We start from the raw sequence: 18208 nt of genomic DNA, 5'->3' as shown, positions 1-18208 counted from the left end.
TGCTGCCCACACCCTTCTGACTGTAGTGGCTATGGTTCTCCACTACAGTGCATTTATCTGACAAAGGACCTCTGTTTCTACCCCAAAAGTATTATGCTTTTGTCCCAAAAAAGAGGAATCCTGGTGCATCCAGTCCTGTGGGCCATAAGGCTATCAGCATGGAGCCTTTCAGCTTGGTTGAGTTCATGAACAGACTGAAAGAGATAGCTGTTCAGTTATTACAAGAACCCATAAGATCCAGCGCTAGAAGTTTCACTTGTCCAAGTGAAAGATATTTTGACTGGGCTGTTTCTTCTAAACAGTGCTCAGAACCAGTAGATATGAGTTTGGGAGCTTCATCTTCATTGGTCTGTAGGACTAAGGTTGATTTAAGGCTTTTGCCCCCCTCATATATTAGTTATAACGTTCTTCTGAGAAGGACCCTCTCCAGATCTTTTTCTGCACACCATATTATAACCTCTCTAAAATGAATGTAGACTGGAAAATTTCTCCATTTTTATAAGAAAAAAGGTTGCATTTTCTAGTTTCGTATACTTTACTGTTCATCAGTTCTCACTTCTGCTTTCCATTTGCAACTTTCAAGTTAAGTACTGTTTTTTCTTAAAATTTATCAAGCTTTTAACAAAATTCCTGACTCCCCTCCCTAGGGTGCTTACACATATTGTTTTATATTTTTTTGTTTTCTCTCATTGCAGTCTTTATTTTAACTGTTCAGGCTTTGGTTTTGCCATTTTGTGGTTTCTGTCGCATTTTATGTAGCTTTGGCAGTGTACATTTAAGTTGGTCGCCTTCCTTTAAGTTATGGATTATGTGGTTATTTGCTGTTGTGTATTTCTACCTGCAAACTATATTTTTGCTGTTATTGTAGAGGGAAAAGATTTTAAAAAATTTATGTGCAGAAGAATTCCACCTCAGGACAACCATTTACATTATGTTTTTTGTTCAAGTGATGCACATTTTCAGAAAGATTGTCAAATTTGCGTTTCTTTTATGTCTGTCACAGTTAGAAACATGAAAAATAAATTACTTTTAGAAAAGTTAAAATCTAGTTCCTCACCCAGTTGTCTTTAACCTCAAGCTTTCTATTTTGGTATATCCATTTGGAACAAGATTCCAATCTACATTAGGCAGATCTCCTCGCTAACACTCTTCAAAAGAAACCTTGATGAGTGGATGGGAAACAGAAAGTTTACCCCGGGGATCACTTCAGTGGCTGTGTTGGACAGAGCCACAAGGAACTAATCTAAGGGGGCAGCGAAAGCCAACACATTCTGGCTAGGCTTATAAATGCCTTCGGGTAGATAGCCTAGTACCTACCTATGAACCTATAAGTCTGTGGCTGATAGTTAAAGGATGGAGTTGTTAAAATAAAGCAGAAGTCCAAAAGAGCTGATTCTGATCACAGAAAGAATGCCTTTTCATATGCGGTGTTGAAGCTATCTAGGTCTGAGGATGCTCCTTCAGTTTCTTCCTTGTTTAGTGCTTCTCGTACCAGCTGTAGATGTTTGAGAGCCTTGCACTTAAATGCTATAGGATTAATAGCATGTTTTCTCTGCCTGGCGTGGAAGCAGGAAAATACTTGTTTCATCTGTATCTCCTTCTTCCAGATCTATTGGGTTGTGCTGTAGTATTCTTGTTGATGAAAACTACAGGAAGAGGATGGAGTCATTTTTCAAGATGTAGCGTATGGTATCTCAGGGCTGAGAGTACTCTAGTGGACTTTGAGCTAGTTCCACTGTACTTTCAAAAATGTCATGCATCTTCCAGTCAGTGTTTCTAAGGCCTGCAAGAAATGCTTGCAATTGTGGCTGCACAAAACAGGTCTTACTCTGATAAGACCTTCTCTTTATCCCAATCTGGTTGTTCTGTCTCCATGGCTACCTCTGCACCAGGCTTATCAAAGTCTGATGGCCCAGAGCATATGGTAAAAAAATAGAGGCCAGGTCTGCAGATCATCATTCTGGAAATAATGGCAGTGGTCCTTATTTTGCAGGCATTTCAGAATCCCCCTTCTTAATGTTGTTATGAGAAAGGGCTGTGAAACTTGGAGTAAGAGGTCAGGTGTTTGAGATGGGGGGACTGATGGAGTTTTGTGCAAGAAACTGAATAGCTGCTTTTTTTCCATTGTAGTTTAGTACATATAAGTGGGGAGAAAGCTTTTGCATAAAGTAGCTTATATACGAGGGAATACCAAATAAGTAAGCAAATGGGTTTTATATGTATGGATACCTACATTTGGTCTAAATTCTCCTTGGTCGATATCTGTTTAATTGGCTACATTTGGTTTACTAAAATATTGGTCATCACATATGCAAGATAGCACAGTTCTCTGGGTTGGGGATTATGCTCTTTCACTGATACCGTGCATTCTTGAAGTTAATGCATATAAAACAATTTGTTTTGTTGCTTTTTTGACTTAAAACTTTGCATGCATCAAGGTTCTTTCTCAGAGCATGTGTTGTAGCATTTCAGTGCTGGCTTTGAAGAACATATGGATGCCTTGACTAATGCCAGTATCCCCATTGTACAGTGGATATGAAAAGTGTAAACATCCCCATTAAAATGCCAGGTTTTTATGATATATAAAATGAGACTACAATAAATCATTTCAAAACTTTTCCCACTTTTAATGTGACCTATATATAACCTGTACAATTCAATTGAAAAATAAACTACTCTGGTGAAAAAAATATAAAAAAATAAAAAACGTACAATAAGCTGGTTGCATAAGTGTGTACACCCTTAAACTAATACTTTGCTGAAGCACCTTTTGATTTAATTACAGCATTCAGTTTTTTTGGGTAGGAGTCTATCAGCATGGCACATCTTGACTTGGCAAAATTTACCTACTCTTCCTTGCAAAAATGCTCCAAATCTGTCGGATTGTGAGGGCATCTCTTGTGCATAGCCCTTTTCAGGTCACCCCACAAATTTTCTATTGGATTTAGGTCTGGGCTCTGACTGGGCCATTCCAAAACTTTAATTTTCTTCTGGTGAAGACATTCTTTTGTTGATTTGGATGTATGTTTGGGGGTCATTGTCATGTTGAAAGGTGAAATTCCTCTTCATCTTCAGCTTTCTAGCAGACGCCTGAAGGTTTTGGGCTAAATGTGACTGGTATTTAGAACTGTTCATAATTCCCTCCACTTTGACTAAAGCTCCAGTTCCAGCTGAAGAAAAGCAACCCCAAAGCATGATACTGCCACCACCATGCTTCACCATGGGGATGGTGTTTTTTTGGTGATGCGAAGTGTTGTTTTTGCACCAAACATACCTTTTGGAATTGTGGCCATCAGACCATAACACATTTTCCCACATGCTTTTGGGAGACTTGAAGTATTGTTTTGCAAATTTTAGCCGGGCCTGGATGTTTTTCTGTGTAAGAAAAGGCTTTCCGTCTTGCAAACATATGGAGAATACGGGAGATTGTTGTCACATGTCGTACACAACCAGTACTTGGCAGAAATTCCTGAAGCTCCTTCAGTGTTGCTGTAGGTCTCTTGGCAGCCTCCCTGACCAGTTTTCGTCTCGTCTTTTCATCAGTTTTGCAGGTACATCCAGTTCTTTGTAAGATCACTGTCGTCCCATATTTTGTCCACTTTTTGATGACTGTCTTCACTTTGTTCCATGGTCTATCCAATGCTGTGGACATTTTTTTTGCACCCTTCTCCTGACTGATGCCTTTCAACAATGAGATCCCTTTGATGCTTTGTAAGCTCTCTGCAAACTGTGGCTTTTTCTGCAGCAGGCAGCTGAGTAAATGTCAGGAAAATCATACTAGGACAGCTAAACGTTATTTGAGCTTAATCAGAGTCTCTTTAATTGATAGCAGGTATATACCCAAGAATGCTGAATGCTGTAATTAAAGGAAAAGGTGCTTCAATAGAGTATTATTTTAAGGATGTGCACACTTACGCAACCAGCTTATTGTACATTTTTTATATCCCCCCCCCCCCCCCCAACAGATTTTTGTTTTTCAATTGAATTGATTTATCATGGTCTCATTTTTTTATCTCTCAAAAATCTGGCATTTTAACAGGGGTGTTTACACTTTTTGTGTCCATTGTACATACATTGTGTACGTATGTATGCATGTATAAACTGCAGAAAGATTCAGTTCTGGGTACATTGCAGGTGCTAACAAGAGCACAATTGCCTAACATCAAAGACTGAAGCAATACTAATTTCTTGAACTATAATCATACCCTGCCATAGGAATGGGGTCATTTCAGTCACAGTACTGAAAACCCAAAACATTTGTTGAAGTTAAAAAAAGAGGAAACCAAGTATTTGCTTGATGGATAGCTTACATCCTCTTCTGAAGGATCTCATTTTTTTCTTGGAAACCCATACTTTGTAGCTTACTCTTCCTCTGTATGACCAATCACCTTAAGCTATTTTGAAGTTTGTAAACTTGGAAAATGCTCTTTCTGATGGCCATCACAGCTGCCAGAAGAATTTTTGAGTTGCAGACCTTTTTTGCCATTTTTCTTTCATCTGATTTGCTCTGGAAAACAATTCCATCTTTTATGCCCAAGGTAGTTGTTAAAAATACTTTTACCTTGTCCCTTAATTTGTTTTCTTTCCAAATTATTCTGACAAAGGAGGATTTTGTTACATTGTATACATGTTCATTGGCAGCTCAGATTTTATTTGAACAGGACTAAGTGGAAAAAAAAAACATTTCCAGTTGCTTGCTTCATTTTCTAAAAAGATATTGGGACCCAACGTTTCTAAAGTTACCTTGTCAGAGTGGTTTGCAGATTGTATTAAATTCTGCCACCAGAAATAGAGTAAGCACTTACTTATGAACCTTACCTTTCAGTGGCGACCTGTCAAGCTTTTTTCAAAGTTGTATTTTTGTATTTCTGGCACAACTGTGTGGGCATCAGTTAATATGTTTGCATGATGCTACAAACTGGATGTGATCTGTAGATGTAGGTCTTTCTGTGTAGCTGCAGTCATTATGGGAATGTTCCCATGAGAAACGTCCGAGGAAGATAAGGTTTGGACACTATCCTGGAGGTTCACAAAGATGGAACTACCTATCCCAGATATAAATGCCACTTGTTTAATGTATGGCTAGTTCTGGATGGAGAGTTGCATCTTAGTCAACATACCTGCTCACCTTCTCCCTGCCTCATCCCATATGGGGCTTGGAGTGCGCTTTATGCTGTTGTCTCTTCTTACATAGCTTTGTTATTGATCTGCGTTAGGACATGCTGCGAAGTAGAATAGTTCTCCTTTGCAGAGCATTATGAGTAAGGTGGAAGGGACAGAAACAGTGGAAAGGTTTAGATGGTAGGCTATCTTAAGTCCTTCTGGTCTTAGTGGTTGATATAAGTAAAAATGTCCACCTAGAGCTAGCATAGCAGTAAGAATGTAACTTTCATTGCCACTGTATTTTGCAGTTTCTAGGCAGTAGTCTTTGCTGGACATCTGTCAAAGGGCTTTTGTCAGTCATCACAGTGTACATAGTAAACAGTTTTTTTTTAAAAGAAGCTTTGAAGTTAAAACCACCTAGAAACCAGTTCTGCTGTTTTGGGATTTAATTTTGTGTTCCAGAAGCTCATGCTCGACACTTTCTCACAGAATGCTTCACTACTTGCTAAGTATTTCAGCTGGAAACCTCTACTTATAGGGTGCAGTTAAATCAGCTAGAACGGGCTCAGAGATGTAGGGCTTTATGCAAAGAGCCTGGTGCACTGTTAACCAGGGACAGAGTCAGCCTTAAGACAAGCTTATGTTTCATTCAAAACAGTCACTTTTGAGCTAGCACTTGAACCAGGTCATCTAGCTGCATGCCTTTTTCCTAACCCTCAAAGTAAAGGAGACAGAATCCTGTCTGCTGTACGTCCACTGCTCTGGTCTCCAAGGATACTTTGGGCAAATGACTAGCTAACTGTAGAGTTTTCTACCATGAACTTTGCAATAACTTTAGAGGCACAGTTGGGCACATGCCATGAGGGCTGCATCAACTGGAGTAGTTGTTTACAAACGTGTGTCATCTCAGGATATTTGTGAAGCAGCCACTTGGACTTCTGTGTACATCATTTCAAGGCACTGCAGGTTATACATGCAGTCCAAGAGTAGGAAATTTTGATAGTGGGAAACAAATGTATTTAAATAAGTAAAGGTATGCTGTGCCCTTCTCCTTTTGGTATTCTTACAGCTGTAGTACTGTCCCTTTAGTAAGAAATGCTACTGTTGTGGGAGCAAGTTACCACAATATTCGATGTTTAACTAGGTAATCACCATTGCAGTACAAGGGATTACCCACATGCTTACTGTTTTAGTGGAATGTGTAGCATCTGGTCCTATTGAGAATCGAGGGCCAGCAGCTGGATTTTCCTGCTTCCTCTATTTTTCATCCCATTTTCCCCTTTTTGGCTTCTTTTTGAGGGGGTGGACTTACCAATACTGCTCTGATCAGAATTGTCAATTGGGTATTTATGCTATTGTACAAACCATTGTTGACTTTACAGACAAATGAGTCAGGAGGATTCTAAGTGCCTCTGCTGAAGATATTGCCAGTGTGCATTTTTCTGCTGAAAAAACTAACGTATGACACTAGAATCCAGTATGCCACACATTGGTTCAACACAAGTTCAGATGTCTGAACTTTGGCAAATGCTTCAAGTGTTGAATCCTGCCATAGTATGCCACACATTGGTTCAACACAAGTTCAGATGTCTGAACTTTGGCAAATGCTTCATGTTGAATCCTGCCATAGTAGCAATCACCTACTCAATTGTCTACTTTTCATAGTAAGTTGCTCATGTAAATATACTTTCTTTACAAGTATGTGGCTGTGTTTTGAATTGTTAGAACTACTCCTGGTGCATCTTTCAGAATGGTTAATCCTCTTATTAGGATTAAGTATTCCTAATATAGATGCAGTTAAGTTTCTCAAGGCTCTGAGTTTAATTTGTTGAAAGTACCTTGTTTTTTTCCTTTCAGTCATTTGTGTGTCTTGACTCCCTTCTCAGTATGCCTTTTAAACCATGTTAACTACTAACCAGTTAAGTCCCCTTCCAGGAGACAGGTCCCACTCATGAACAGCCGCTTAAGTGTTTGCATTGCATGAGTCAAGACTATCCAGTATATTTTATAATGTTTAAGTTAGCTTTAATAGTGCTTCACAAGGGCCACCTTTGCATTACCCATCTGAAAGGGAAAGATTACTGAGCCAGGCTTTGAGCTTGTTACTTTACTGCTTAAGTAAGGTATTTATTTAAATACATTTGTTTTACGGGATAATGTACTGATCAAAATTCTCAGCCCTTTGGATTGCGCATTTAGTCTGTAAAATACCAAAAATGCCAACTTCTCCCCAGATATTGGTTATTAACCATTCATCAAGCTCTGGCATATTTCGTGGTCTCCTCTTTTCAAGGTCCCCCCACTGGCCTCTTTCTGACCCCCCCCCCGTATTACAATAGGTTCCTGTCACGTCATCGAACATTTAGATTGTCAAACGCCTAAACGTAGACACCTAAATGTCAATCGCTGAAAACCGGGAATGGGCAATTACGCAAATTTTTTCCCAGGGAAAATATTCGCTTGGCCATCATTGGGGATTTGCCCTTTTCCCTGATGTAGAGCGATCTCCGAGTTGGTATATTTAGTTAGGGGGGTGTGGGGGAAGCCCCCCACTTGGTTAGGGTTTTAAAGTTTTTTTTTTTTTGTTTGTTTTTGGCCAAGCAAGTTTTTTCACGGGGAACAAATTCACGTAATTGGCCGTTCACAGTTATCAGCATTCAGCATTTAGGTGTCAACGTTTAGGCATTTGACAATCTAAATGTTCAACGTTGTAATATAGATGCATCACAATGACAATGTCTTCAGTTCATTCCTTCCCAGCTGTGGAAGTTATAAAGCTAGCTGTAGTCCTGGTATCACTGAGGAGTAAAGTCTAAGGTGTATATTTCAGCCATGATTGACTTTAGACAAAAAATTGTACAGTAAAAGCTAAGTAATATTCTGAAACATCCCTACTGATTGTATACAGCATTCCCATGTTAAATTGAGACACCAAGAAGTCTGGCTGCAGAACCTAAACTAAAACAATATAAATTGTTGCAACCCTATTAAAAAAAGGCAACAATCCCCATTTTTTTTCCATGTAGCTAACGGGAGAGCCTAAGCTGAAGCAGTAAAGTAACATCAAACTCCCATCCTCCCATGTATCATAGTACATTTGCTCGCAGAAGAATAATTTGCAAAAATTAAAATCAATTTGCAGAAAAAGCAGACATGAGTGTATGTGAATGACCTAGTGTTAAGAACTAGATCCATGTGCACTTCTGGGTCCCTTAAAACAAAACTAAGTAGCCAAAGGTATATTAAATCCGTGTACTCTGCAGATGCAGTTATGAATATGCTTATGCAGCTCATCTCTAAGCTGCCTTCAGATGTACAGAAAATGAGTTTCTTTATACAGTGATTTTATTTTGAGAAGTTAAGAATTAAATAGCATCCAGGTGTGGGTAGTGCAGGTTTAGCCCCACCCTATCCCTATCACAGGAGCAGTCCATGGCATGGCCATCACACAGGCAGCCATGAGATGTGTTTATTTTGTAGCCCTAACCCTGTCCCAGTGGCTGACATGGACACCCACATCACTGGTTTGAGACTGCCAAACCCAACGTCTTCTGTTCCAACAGGCATTGGTATCTTGCAGGCCTCCACTACCCAGGAACAGAGCAGCTGACTTTACCACCAAATTCACCCCTCACCCACACACCAGGATGAGCAAGCGGCATAAACAGCTTGCTCTGATGTTCCACTACGTGGCTTTTCTACTATCTGCACCACTAATCAGACTCTGTTCATAATCAGGACTTTTATCTCTGTTCACCATAGGATTGTTCCTAACGAGTACCCCATGCTGAAGGCATTTGTAATGTAGTACAGCAAGTATGCAGTAAACATTTTAGCTGACTTTATTATTTAATATTTTTTATCCCCTTTTCCCTGTTTGCCTATCCATCCTTTCCACTTCCTTGTTCCTGAGATGGCAGGGCAAGGAAGGAGGCAAGAGACTGGGATAGTCATTGTTATCCAATGAAAAGTTACAAACTTAAGATTTCCTGTACTAGATTTTCTTTGTAAGATGAGTAAATATGAAGGTTATTTCTTCTTGTCTGTTTTTTAGGTATGTTGCTTAGTTTATAGGGATCTAGCTGGGATCACAGAAGCTGACTGCTTTCTCAGCCAAAACCTACACCAGCAGGAGGCACAGGTGCCCCTCAGTGCTGTAAGCTATAGATTGTTCAGAAGTATGCCAGACCGGGAATATCAGAAGTTGAAGTTGCAGAGGTGTCCTTATAGATAACTGATAAGGCGAGTACATATGCTAGTTCTAATGCTGTAAATTCTGTTGTCTCTTCCTAAGAATAGAGCATATTTATAAATTATATTTTTGAATCCGATATCTTTCATGGCAAAATTTATATATATACACACACACACACACACATACTGTATGTATATATATACACACACACACATATATGTAATGTATATATATGTGTGTGTGTGCGCGCATGTATATATAGATATATATATATATATATATATATATATATTTATCTATATATATATATATATATATATATATTTATATATATATATATATATATATATATTTATATATATATATGTGTGTGTTTGTATTTGTGTGTGTATATGTATGTATATATATATATATATATATATATATATATATATATGTGTGTGTGTGTGTGTGTGTGTGTGTGTGTACGCACGTGTGTATATATAGATATATATATATGTATATATTTATATATATATTTATTTATATATATATATATATATATATATATATATATATATTTATATATATGTGTGTGTGTGTGTGTATATATATATAGATAGATATAGATATAGATAGCTATAGATAGATATATATAGATATATATATAGATATAGATATATATGTATGTGTGTATATATATATGTATATATATATATATATATATATATGTGTGTGTGTATATATATATATATATATATATATATGTGTGTGTGTGTGTGTGTGTATATATATATATATATATATATATATATATATATATATATATATATAGCCTAGCTGTGCAGGACATTATTTGTAAGCAGGTGATGAAACCAACTTTGTTGCATACAATGGAAACCCAAAAATACATGCAGTCTGTGTATCTGATTTTCTTAATCTTGTGCTTTCTTAGCTCCAGCATATACTGTTCAAGGCTTCCCTAATGGTTTCCCAGGTTATTCAGTCCCAGCAGAGCTCAAGTCCCATCCATCAATTCGACATCCCTCTGTTGGCAGCATGAAACACTCTATGAGTGAGGAGTCTACCCGTGCTTTGATTGGAGCAGAGGATCAGGTAAGCATTTGAAAAAGTAGTATCTGCAGAAACTTTTCCTTTAGTTTTGACAGAAAGTTGTTATGAGTACTTGTAACTTTTAGTAATATTTGTTTGAAACAAGTCATATTAAATGGTTGATTAAAAGACTGTATAGAATCAAAGCATGGAATGTGAATAAGTGAACCTGTCTTTGCACATTACATTTTGGGCTTTTAATGATACTTTTTTTCAAGCTCGTGCAGATTTATAATACGCTTTACAGTTTGAATTTTTTTCATCTTAATGTGTTTTCCAAAATGATGCCAACAAAAATAACAGATGGTTGTGTGTGGCATATGGCGACACATACACATATTAGGTAAGTTCTTCTATGGATCGACGAATAGCAAAACTGTAAACATCAGCAATGCCTAAAAATAATGCCCATAGTATATATAGAAGGGTGATCATTTCAAGCTTTTTACAGGTAGCAGACCCTTCCGCACCCCAGTGTGAGGGGGCAAGCCCTTGTACTCCCAAACCTATATATTGCAATGAAAACGTATTTGCCCCCTTCCTGAGTTTTTATTTCTTTGCATGTTTGTCACACTTAAATGTTTCAGATCATCAAAAAAAATTAAATATTAGGTAAAGATAACCCAAGTAAACACAAAATGCAGTTTTTAAGTGATGATTTTATTTATTAAGGAAAAAAAATATCCAAACCTACATGGTCCTATGTGAAAAAGTAATTGCCCCTTGTTAAATCATGAAGTAACTGTGGTTAATCACATTTCTGGGAAAGGTGAGTTCAGTTTCACTAGCCACACCGAGGCCTGATTACTACCAGACCTGTTGAATCAAGAGATCACTTAAATAGAACCTGTCAGACAAAGTGAAGTAGGCCAAAAGATCCCAAAAAGGAAGACATCATGCCGCGATCTAAAGAAATTCCGGAGCAGATGAGAAATAAAGTAATTGACATCTATCAGTCTGGAAAAGGTTACAAAGCCGTTTCTAAAGCTTTGGGACTCCAGTGAACCACGGTGAGAGCCATTACACACAAATGGAGAAAACATGGAACAGTGGTGACCCCAAGAACGCAGCGACGACTCATCCAAGAGGTCACAAAAGAACCCAGAACAACATCTAGAGAACTGCAGGCCTCACTTGCCTCATTTAAGGTCAGTGTTCATGACTCAACCATAAAGAAAGAGACTGGGCAAAAATGGCATGCATGGCCGAGTTCCAAGGCGAAAACCACAGCTGACCAAAAAGAACATAAAGGCTCATCTCACTTTTGCCAAAAAACATAACCACTGCTGACCAAAAAGAACATAAAGGGTCGTCTCACTTTTGCCAAAAAACATCTTGATGATCCCCAAGATCTTTGGGAAAATATTCTGTGGACTGACAAAACAAAAGTTGAACCTTTTGGGAGGTGTGCGCCCCGTTACATCTGGCATAAAAGTAACACAGCATTTCAGAAAAAGAACATCATTTCAGCAGTCAAACATAGTGGTGGTAGTGTGATGGTCTGGGGCTGCTTTACTGCTTCTAGACCTGGACAACTTGCTGATATTAATGGAACTATGAATTCTGCTCTGTACCAAAAAAATCCTGAAGGAGACCTCAAGCTGAAGTGTACTTGGGTGCTGCAGCATGACAATGATCCAAAACACACCAGCAAGTCCACCTCTAAATGGCTTACAAAAAACAAAATGAAGGTTTTGTAGTGGCTTAGTCAAAATTCGGACTTGAATCCAATTGAGGTGCTGTGGCATGACCTTAAATAGGTGGTTCATACTCGGAAACCTTCCAATATGGCTGAATTAAAACAATTCTGCAAAGAAGAGTGGGCCAAAATTCTTCAACAGCGATGTGAAAGACTCATTGCCAGTTATCACAAACACTTGATTGCAGTTGTTGCTGCTAAAGGTGGCACAACCGGTTATTAGGTTTAGGGGACAATTACTTTTTCACTTAGGGCCATGTAGGTTTGGATATTTTTTTTTTTTCCTTAATAAATAAAATCATGACTTAAAAACTGCATTTTGTGTCTACTTGGGTTGTCTTTGTCTAAAATGTATATTTGTTTGATGATCTGAAACATTTAAGTGTGACAAACATGAATAAGAAATCAAGAAGAGGGCAAATACTTTTTCATTGCACTGTATATACCAACTCTGTAGTCACACCAACTTGAAGTAGGGAGAAGTCTCTCAAAAGAAAGGAATCATTGCCTGCTCACACTTAGAAATTGCACTGACAATGATTTGCTATGGAAATGTGTGATCAGCATTATGTTCCTCAGCGTCTTTATGCTTCAGGCAACTGAAGCTAGAGGAATTTCACCTCAACCATCCACAGAGAAGCCAGTAGATGACAGATTAGTGTGTACTTGCTGAGTAAAGGCTGCTTTAGCACTGTTTCACTTGTTCTTTTCACCAGCATTGGATTTTCTGTTACCTTATTGAATCTTTAATTAACCTTTTTAAAATGTGAAATTGCGATCCACTCCTTAAAGAATGTATGCTAGTTCGTTTAAAACCAAGGAGTGCACTTTCATTAACTATTGCTCTAGTCCACTGGAACTTCTTGGAGACACTGTAATCACAGAATGTCCGGGATAACAAAGTATTCAGTGTTGTCTATTTTACTGCCATTCAACCTTTGGTTGATCTGATCGAGGGGCTCCGACTTCTGTGCTATTTCTGAAGCTTGGATCCAGGGCTTTGACTCTTTGCCTACTCAAAGTTCCATTAGTTCCCCAGAGCACTTCAGATCTTGTTTGCTACTTGATGCAGTAGGACATAGAAATTGAGGTTTCTGATGTTTTTTTAATGAGAAGTGTTTTCCATAGGTTTTAAACAAAAAAAATTGATCTGCCTCTTTCAGCTGTATCCTTTTGAGCTGTTTTTTCTTCTTATCCTCCCCTTACAAAAAAAAAAAAAATTCTTCACTGTTTTCCTGTTTGTTTTCTAGTGTACTTTAAGATAGTACTTGGGAATTGTTAGGATTGTTCTATCGTTGTTGTTGCTGTTGTCTTTTTTTACAGTTGCTGCTAGCATTTTACCATGGAGGTAGTTCACTATTATGTTTCCCCAGTATGTCAGACTAGGCCACTGGATTTAAGAAATGTTTGATTACCTGTGGCCACAAGATACTGCCACAGGACCCACACTCAATGTGCGACTCTTGTTTGGGGGTTACACACCTAGACACAGACTGTGAGGCATGTGTCTGTTTCCGGGCCAGGGGGGGTACAAGGGTGCATAGACAAACTTGTTTTTAAAGGGCCTTCTTCGCACCAAAAGCAGTCAGTTTGCACATTCTGCCCCAGGAGTTTCCTCTCCTGCATAGATAGTCAAAGAAGTAAAGCTTCAAAAAAAGGAGAGAGAAGGAGTGAGAAAAGCCTAAAGAATATAGCAGAGTGAAAGAAAAAAAGAGCAAGAGAAAGAGACCTGAAAATCCAGGAAATGTTCCATGGATTTGTTGGAGTCTTCTAGGCTGACTTCAAACACACTGAGGCATTCAAATCCAGAGCTTCCTTGGATCCACTCAGTCTTTCTCTCCATGTTTCTCTGTAGGGACTGTAAGTCTTAGTTTCACCCTTCTCCTCATCCTTCAGGTCCTTCCATTTATTGAGACTTTTGGCATCTGACATTGACAGGATGATGTGGAAGTTCCTTCAGACTTGGATTCATCTGGGGAGTCATCTCAGCTCTGACCTTTTTGGAGCCTCTGGGTACTGTCCTGATTACCCCTTCACTAGTTTCTTCCATTTTAGTCCAACTGCCGGATTTGAAGGCCATAGTTCCAAATCTGCCTGGTAGAGCACTGAAGTCAAAGCTGATAGTCATTTCGAGTTTGACACCAGTTTCCTCTGCTTTCTTGGCTCCGGTGGTGTTGGATCTGGATGAGTCTTGCAGTGTAGGCTCAAAGGACGGCGTTGACTCTGAAGTTTTTGGATCCATGCCTTTCGCTGCGTTTCTGTACTTGACAGCTCGGAAACATTGTTGGCATCAGAGCTGGGGAAGGTCAGCACCGAAGACCCCCTCCCCCTGGCAATTATAGGGATGTTTCCTCAACCCAAATTGTATCTTGAACCTTCAAGTTATTCAAAAGGGTTCTCTCTATGTTAAGAGAGGAGATGCCTCTACTGTGCTTGGCTCCTTGCCTACCTCTTGCGGATTCTGTCTCCTATCATCCTGATCAGCAGGGACAGTCAGCCTCATGCAGTCTGGTGTCTCTCACCACGTGAGCTCCCCATCCAATTCAAAGCCTTCCCTGGAGGCCCACATGGGTGAGGTTCTGAGGAAGTGGGCTTGTAAGAATAGACATTTGGACTCTTCATTTGAGTCCATCACTGAAGTGAGACTTCCATCCCAGTATAGAATCTATTGCTTTGAGCATGTTTGGGAAATGGGCATATGCTTCTGTGACTTTTACTTAGAGTGCTGAATCACATAGCTCATATGATGCATTTTTGGAAAAATGTGTCAAAAGAGCTAATATAATCCCTCTGTGATAATCTACCTGTGGACATCCAGAAGTCAGTCGAGTCCCAGTTGTCTATCCTTCAGTCGATGCCTAATGTATATGTGCATCTGCTGTCCAGTGCATGTGAATGTAAGGTTAGGGCAGCAGACACTGGCATTTCTATTCACTGATGCACCTGGATGCTCCTGTGTGACTTCATGGAAGGCTTCAAGACGTCCTTCATTAATGTTCCCTTTTCATGGTTTGACTCTGTTCAGCCTTAAATTGAAGAAAACACATACTAGTTCTTGGTTGACAACAGATGTCTGTCTTCACATCAGCGTGTTGCTGATGACTGCAGTCCTCCTAGCATTTCAGGATTTTCAGGATTCCCACCTGGAGGTTGTGATTTCCATCTAGACAGACAACATGGTGGTAGCCTGGTGTATCAACAAGTTGGGAGGAACTCTATCATATCCACTGTGCCAGGAAGCCATGAGAATGTGACAATGAGTGATGTCTTCCTGTAGCTTTTTAATTGCATTGCACATCCTGGGGACTTCCAATTTCCTGGCAGACAAACTGAGCAGATCTAGTCTTCTGCCCAGTGAGTGGTCCCTCAGGCAGTGGTGGTGCAGATTTTCAGTCACTGGGGCCAAATTTGCTTGTATCTTTTTGCTTCATACTTAAATAAGTGCAGCAGTTACTTTGCCCTGATCCTTCCACAGGCTCAGACACTGAGAGATGCTGTAGTCCACAATTAGCCCCCAGGCCTCTGATTAGACTTTCTTCCAAAAGACTGCAGGTGCAAGTTTCATTAGCATTGCCTTTTTTTTAGCCCAGGCAAGTTTGGTTCCCTTTCCTCTGGTCTTATGTAGTACATCCACCCTGCGTGTTGGACCCTCCTCCAGACCTGCTGTATCACCAGATCAGCCTCATTTGCTGCCTATTTAGAAGATATGGAGATAGATATAAAGGAGAAATACAAAATAAGAAATTTATTGATGAACCAAAAAAGTTTTATACAGAATTGGGAAATAAGGTAAAAGGAATTGAAAGACCACCAAAAAAAGAAGAAATAGATATATTTTGGAGAAGTATTTATGAAGATCCTGTGGAACATAACAAAGATGCTAAATAAATAGAAAAGGAAAAGAAAAAATAAGAAGTTTAAAACTACAGGATATGAAATGGGATGAAGTAACAGCCAGAGAGATTGAAACAAAGTTAATAAAAGTCTCTAATTGAAAAAACCCAGGCTCAGATGCAGTACCTAACTTCTGGTTAAAAGTATTAACATCTTTGCACAAAGATTTAGCCACGAGTAAGAACTATTAATATGAGCACCCGAACAGACACCAACCTGGTTAACAACAGGAAAAACAATGCTCCTACTTGAGTGAACGTGCAAGCTACCTTAAAAATTATAGACCAAACTTGCCTTCCAACGACGTATAAACTGTACACTGGAAATGATGACAGCAGAGTTTATAGTCATTTAGAAGAAAATTCAATTATGGCAGTAGAGCAAAAGGGCAGTAAAAGAACGGCATATGGAACAAAGGATCATTTGTTGTTAAATGAAGTCATAGTGGAGAACTGTAAAAATGGGAAAAATCTAAGTATGACATGTATTGACTGCAAAAAAAGCATTTGATAGTATCCCACATTCATGTATAAAAAAGAGTGCCTAAAAATGTACAAGATACACCCTACATTGATCGACTACATTACAGTGACCATGAAACAGTGGCAGACCACTTTGCAATTAAGCCATGATAAAAGACAAATGATTATTCCAGGGATAAAAATTCAGAGGGGGATATCCCAGTGTGACTCCGTGTCCTCGCTGCTATTCTGTCTTGCCCTTAACCCATTAAGCTGTCTGCTTAACAGCTTAGGCCATGGCTACAATTTGGCTCCGAGAAAACAAAATGCAAAGACTTCTCATCTTCTCTTTGTCGATGGTTTAAAACTGTATAGCTCATCAGATGAGGAACTTGAAAGCTTTTCAGATGATATAAGAATGTCATTTGGTGTTGATAAATGTGCAAAAGCAACCTTTAAAGCAGAAAAACTGCAGCACCAAGAAAACTTATATATTCCCAGTTCTGAAGGAGGGATGGACCTCCTTGAAATTGATTACATGTATAGATCTGCAGTCATGGAGCTGCACACACATCTGCTGGCCGCACAAGACTGAACATAGTGAAAGTTTTGAAACATGTGGAGAATAAATCTAAGATGACTTCTCTGGTTAGCCTAGCAGAAGCATATCTGCGTTTAGCAGGAATGGAAATCAAACCAGAAGATAAAATTCAGGCAGCAATTGAAAGTGCCAAAAAGCAAAAGAAAGAATATAAGGTGAAGGACCAGATGAGAAAGCAAGAAACGTGGCTTAAATATATTTGCAAGTATAGAAAACTTCTGGAAGAACCTCCTGTTGAGCAGGATCAAACGCAGGAATGGTTAAGGAGAGGTGAATTCAAACCAAGAGATGAAAGGTTAATATTGGAGACCCAAGGTAGTGGGGTGCGTGCACATTGGTTTACAAAGTCCATTGAAGATGGAAGAGAAACAGACAAGTGTATGTTTTGTAAAATGGAATTGGAAATGGTTGCACACCTTGTTGCTGGTTATGACATACTAATGGCAGAAGGACTGTATACTGAAAGGTGTAATAATGTGGCAAGACTGTTGCACCGGGGATTATGGAAACATTATGGTAATGAAGTGGCTGAAAAACACTGGAAACATGAGCCTTGAAGCATCATAGAAAATAATGAAGTCTGCATCACATGGGATCATCGATTAGCAACAGTTCTAAAGATAGATGTTAGAAAACCAGTTATAGTGGTCCATGAAAAGAAGACAAAAGTAGCATTGATCATTAAAGTTGCCACACCAATTTACTACAGTGTCTTGGGTACAGAGAGACACAAATTCATAAAATATCAGGATTTGCAGGCAGAAACTAGAGCAGTATGGAAGAAAGATACCCAGGCAGTTCCAATAGTAGTAGGAGCAATGAGTTTTATAAAAAAGAATCTACTATCTTATTTAGATATGTTACCAATACATGTAACCCTGTACGAATTGTGGAAGGAGTCATTACTGGGAACATTGTGCGTGCTGCAAAGAACACTTCTGGCTGACATCAAAGATTGAAACAATACTAATTTCATGAACTTTAATCATACTTTGACTCAGGGATGGGGTCCATTCCCGTCATCGTGTTAGAAACCCAAAAGACTTGGCAAAATTAAAAAAGGGTCTGAGTAAATAAAGTCATAAAGGAGAACTGTAAAAAGGGAAAGAATCTAAGTATGGCACGGATTGACTACAAAAAAGCATTTGATAGTATCCCACATT

The 18208-nt window shown here is 38.9% G+C and overlaps 1 protein-coding gene across 1 annotated transcript in view; it reads left to right on the top strand.

Annotated features, from left to right (window-relative positions):
- The window catches only part of LOC122806397 (fibroblast growth factor receptor substrate 2-like), a 474993-nt gene that overhangs the window by 370929 nt on the left and 85856 nt on the right, over positions 1 to 18208 (top strand). The window contains exon 6 of the mRNA XM_044076763.1: positions 10233 to 10393. Within this exon, the coding sequence (XP_043932698.1) occupies positions 10233 to 10393 (161 nt within the window). The remainder of the gene's footprint in view (positions 1 to 10232; positions 10394 to 18208) is intronic.

Source organism: Protopterus annectens, chromosome 7.part0, assembly GCF_019279795.1.
Source record: "Protopterus annectens isolate FY-2018-M chromosome 7.part0, PAN1.0, whole genome shotgun sequence".
NCBI classification, from domain to species: domain Eukaryota; kingdom Metazoa; phylum Chordata; order Ceratodontiformes; family Protopteridae; genus Protopterus; species Protopterus annectens.
This window is presented reverse-complemented; position numbering and strand designations above follow the sequence as displayed.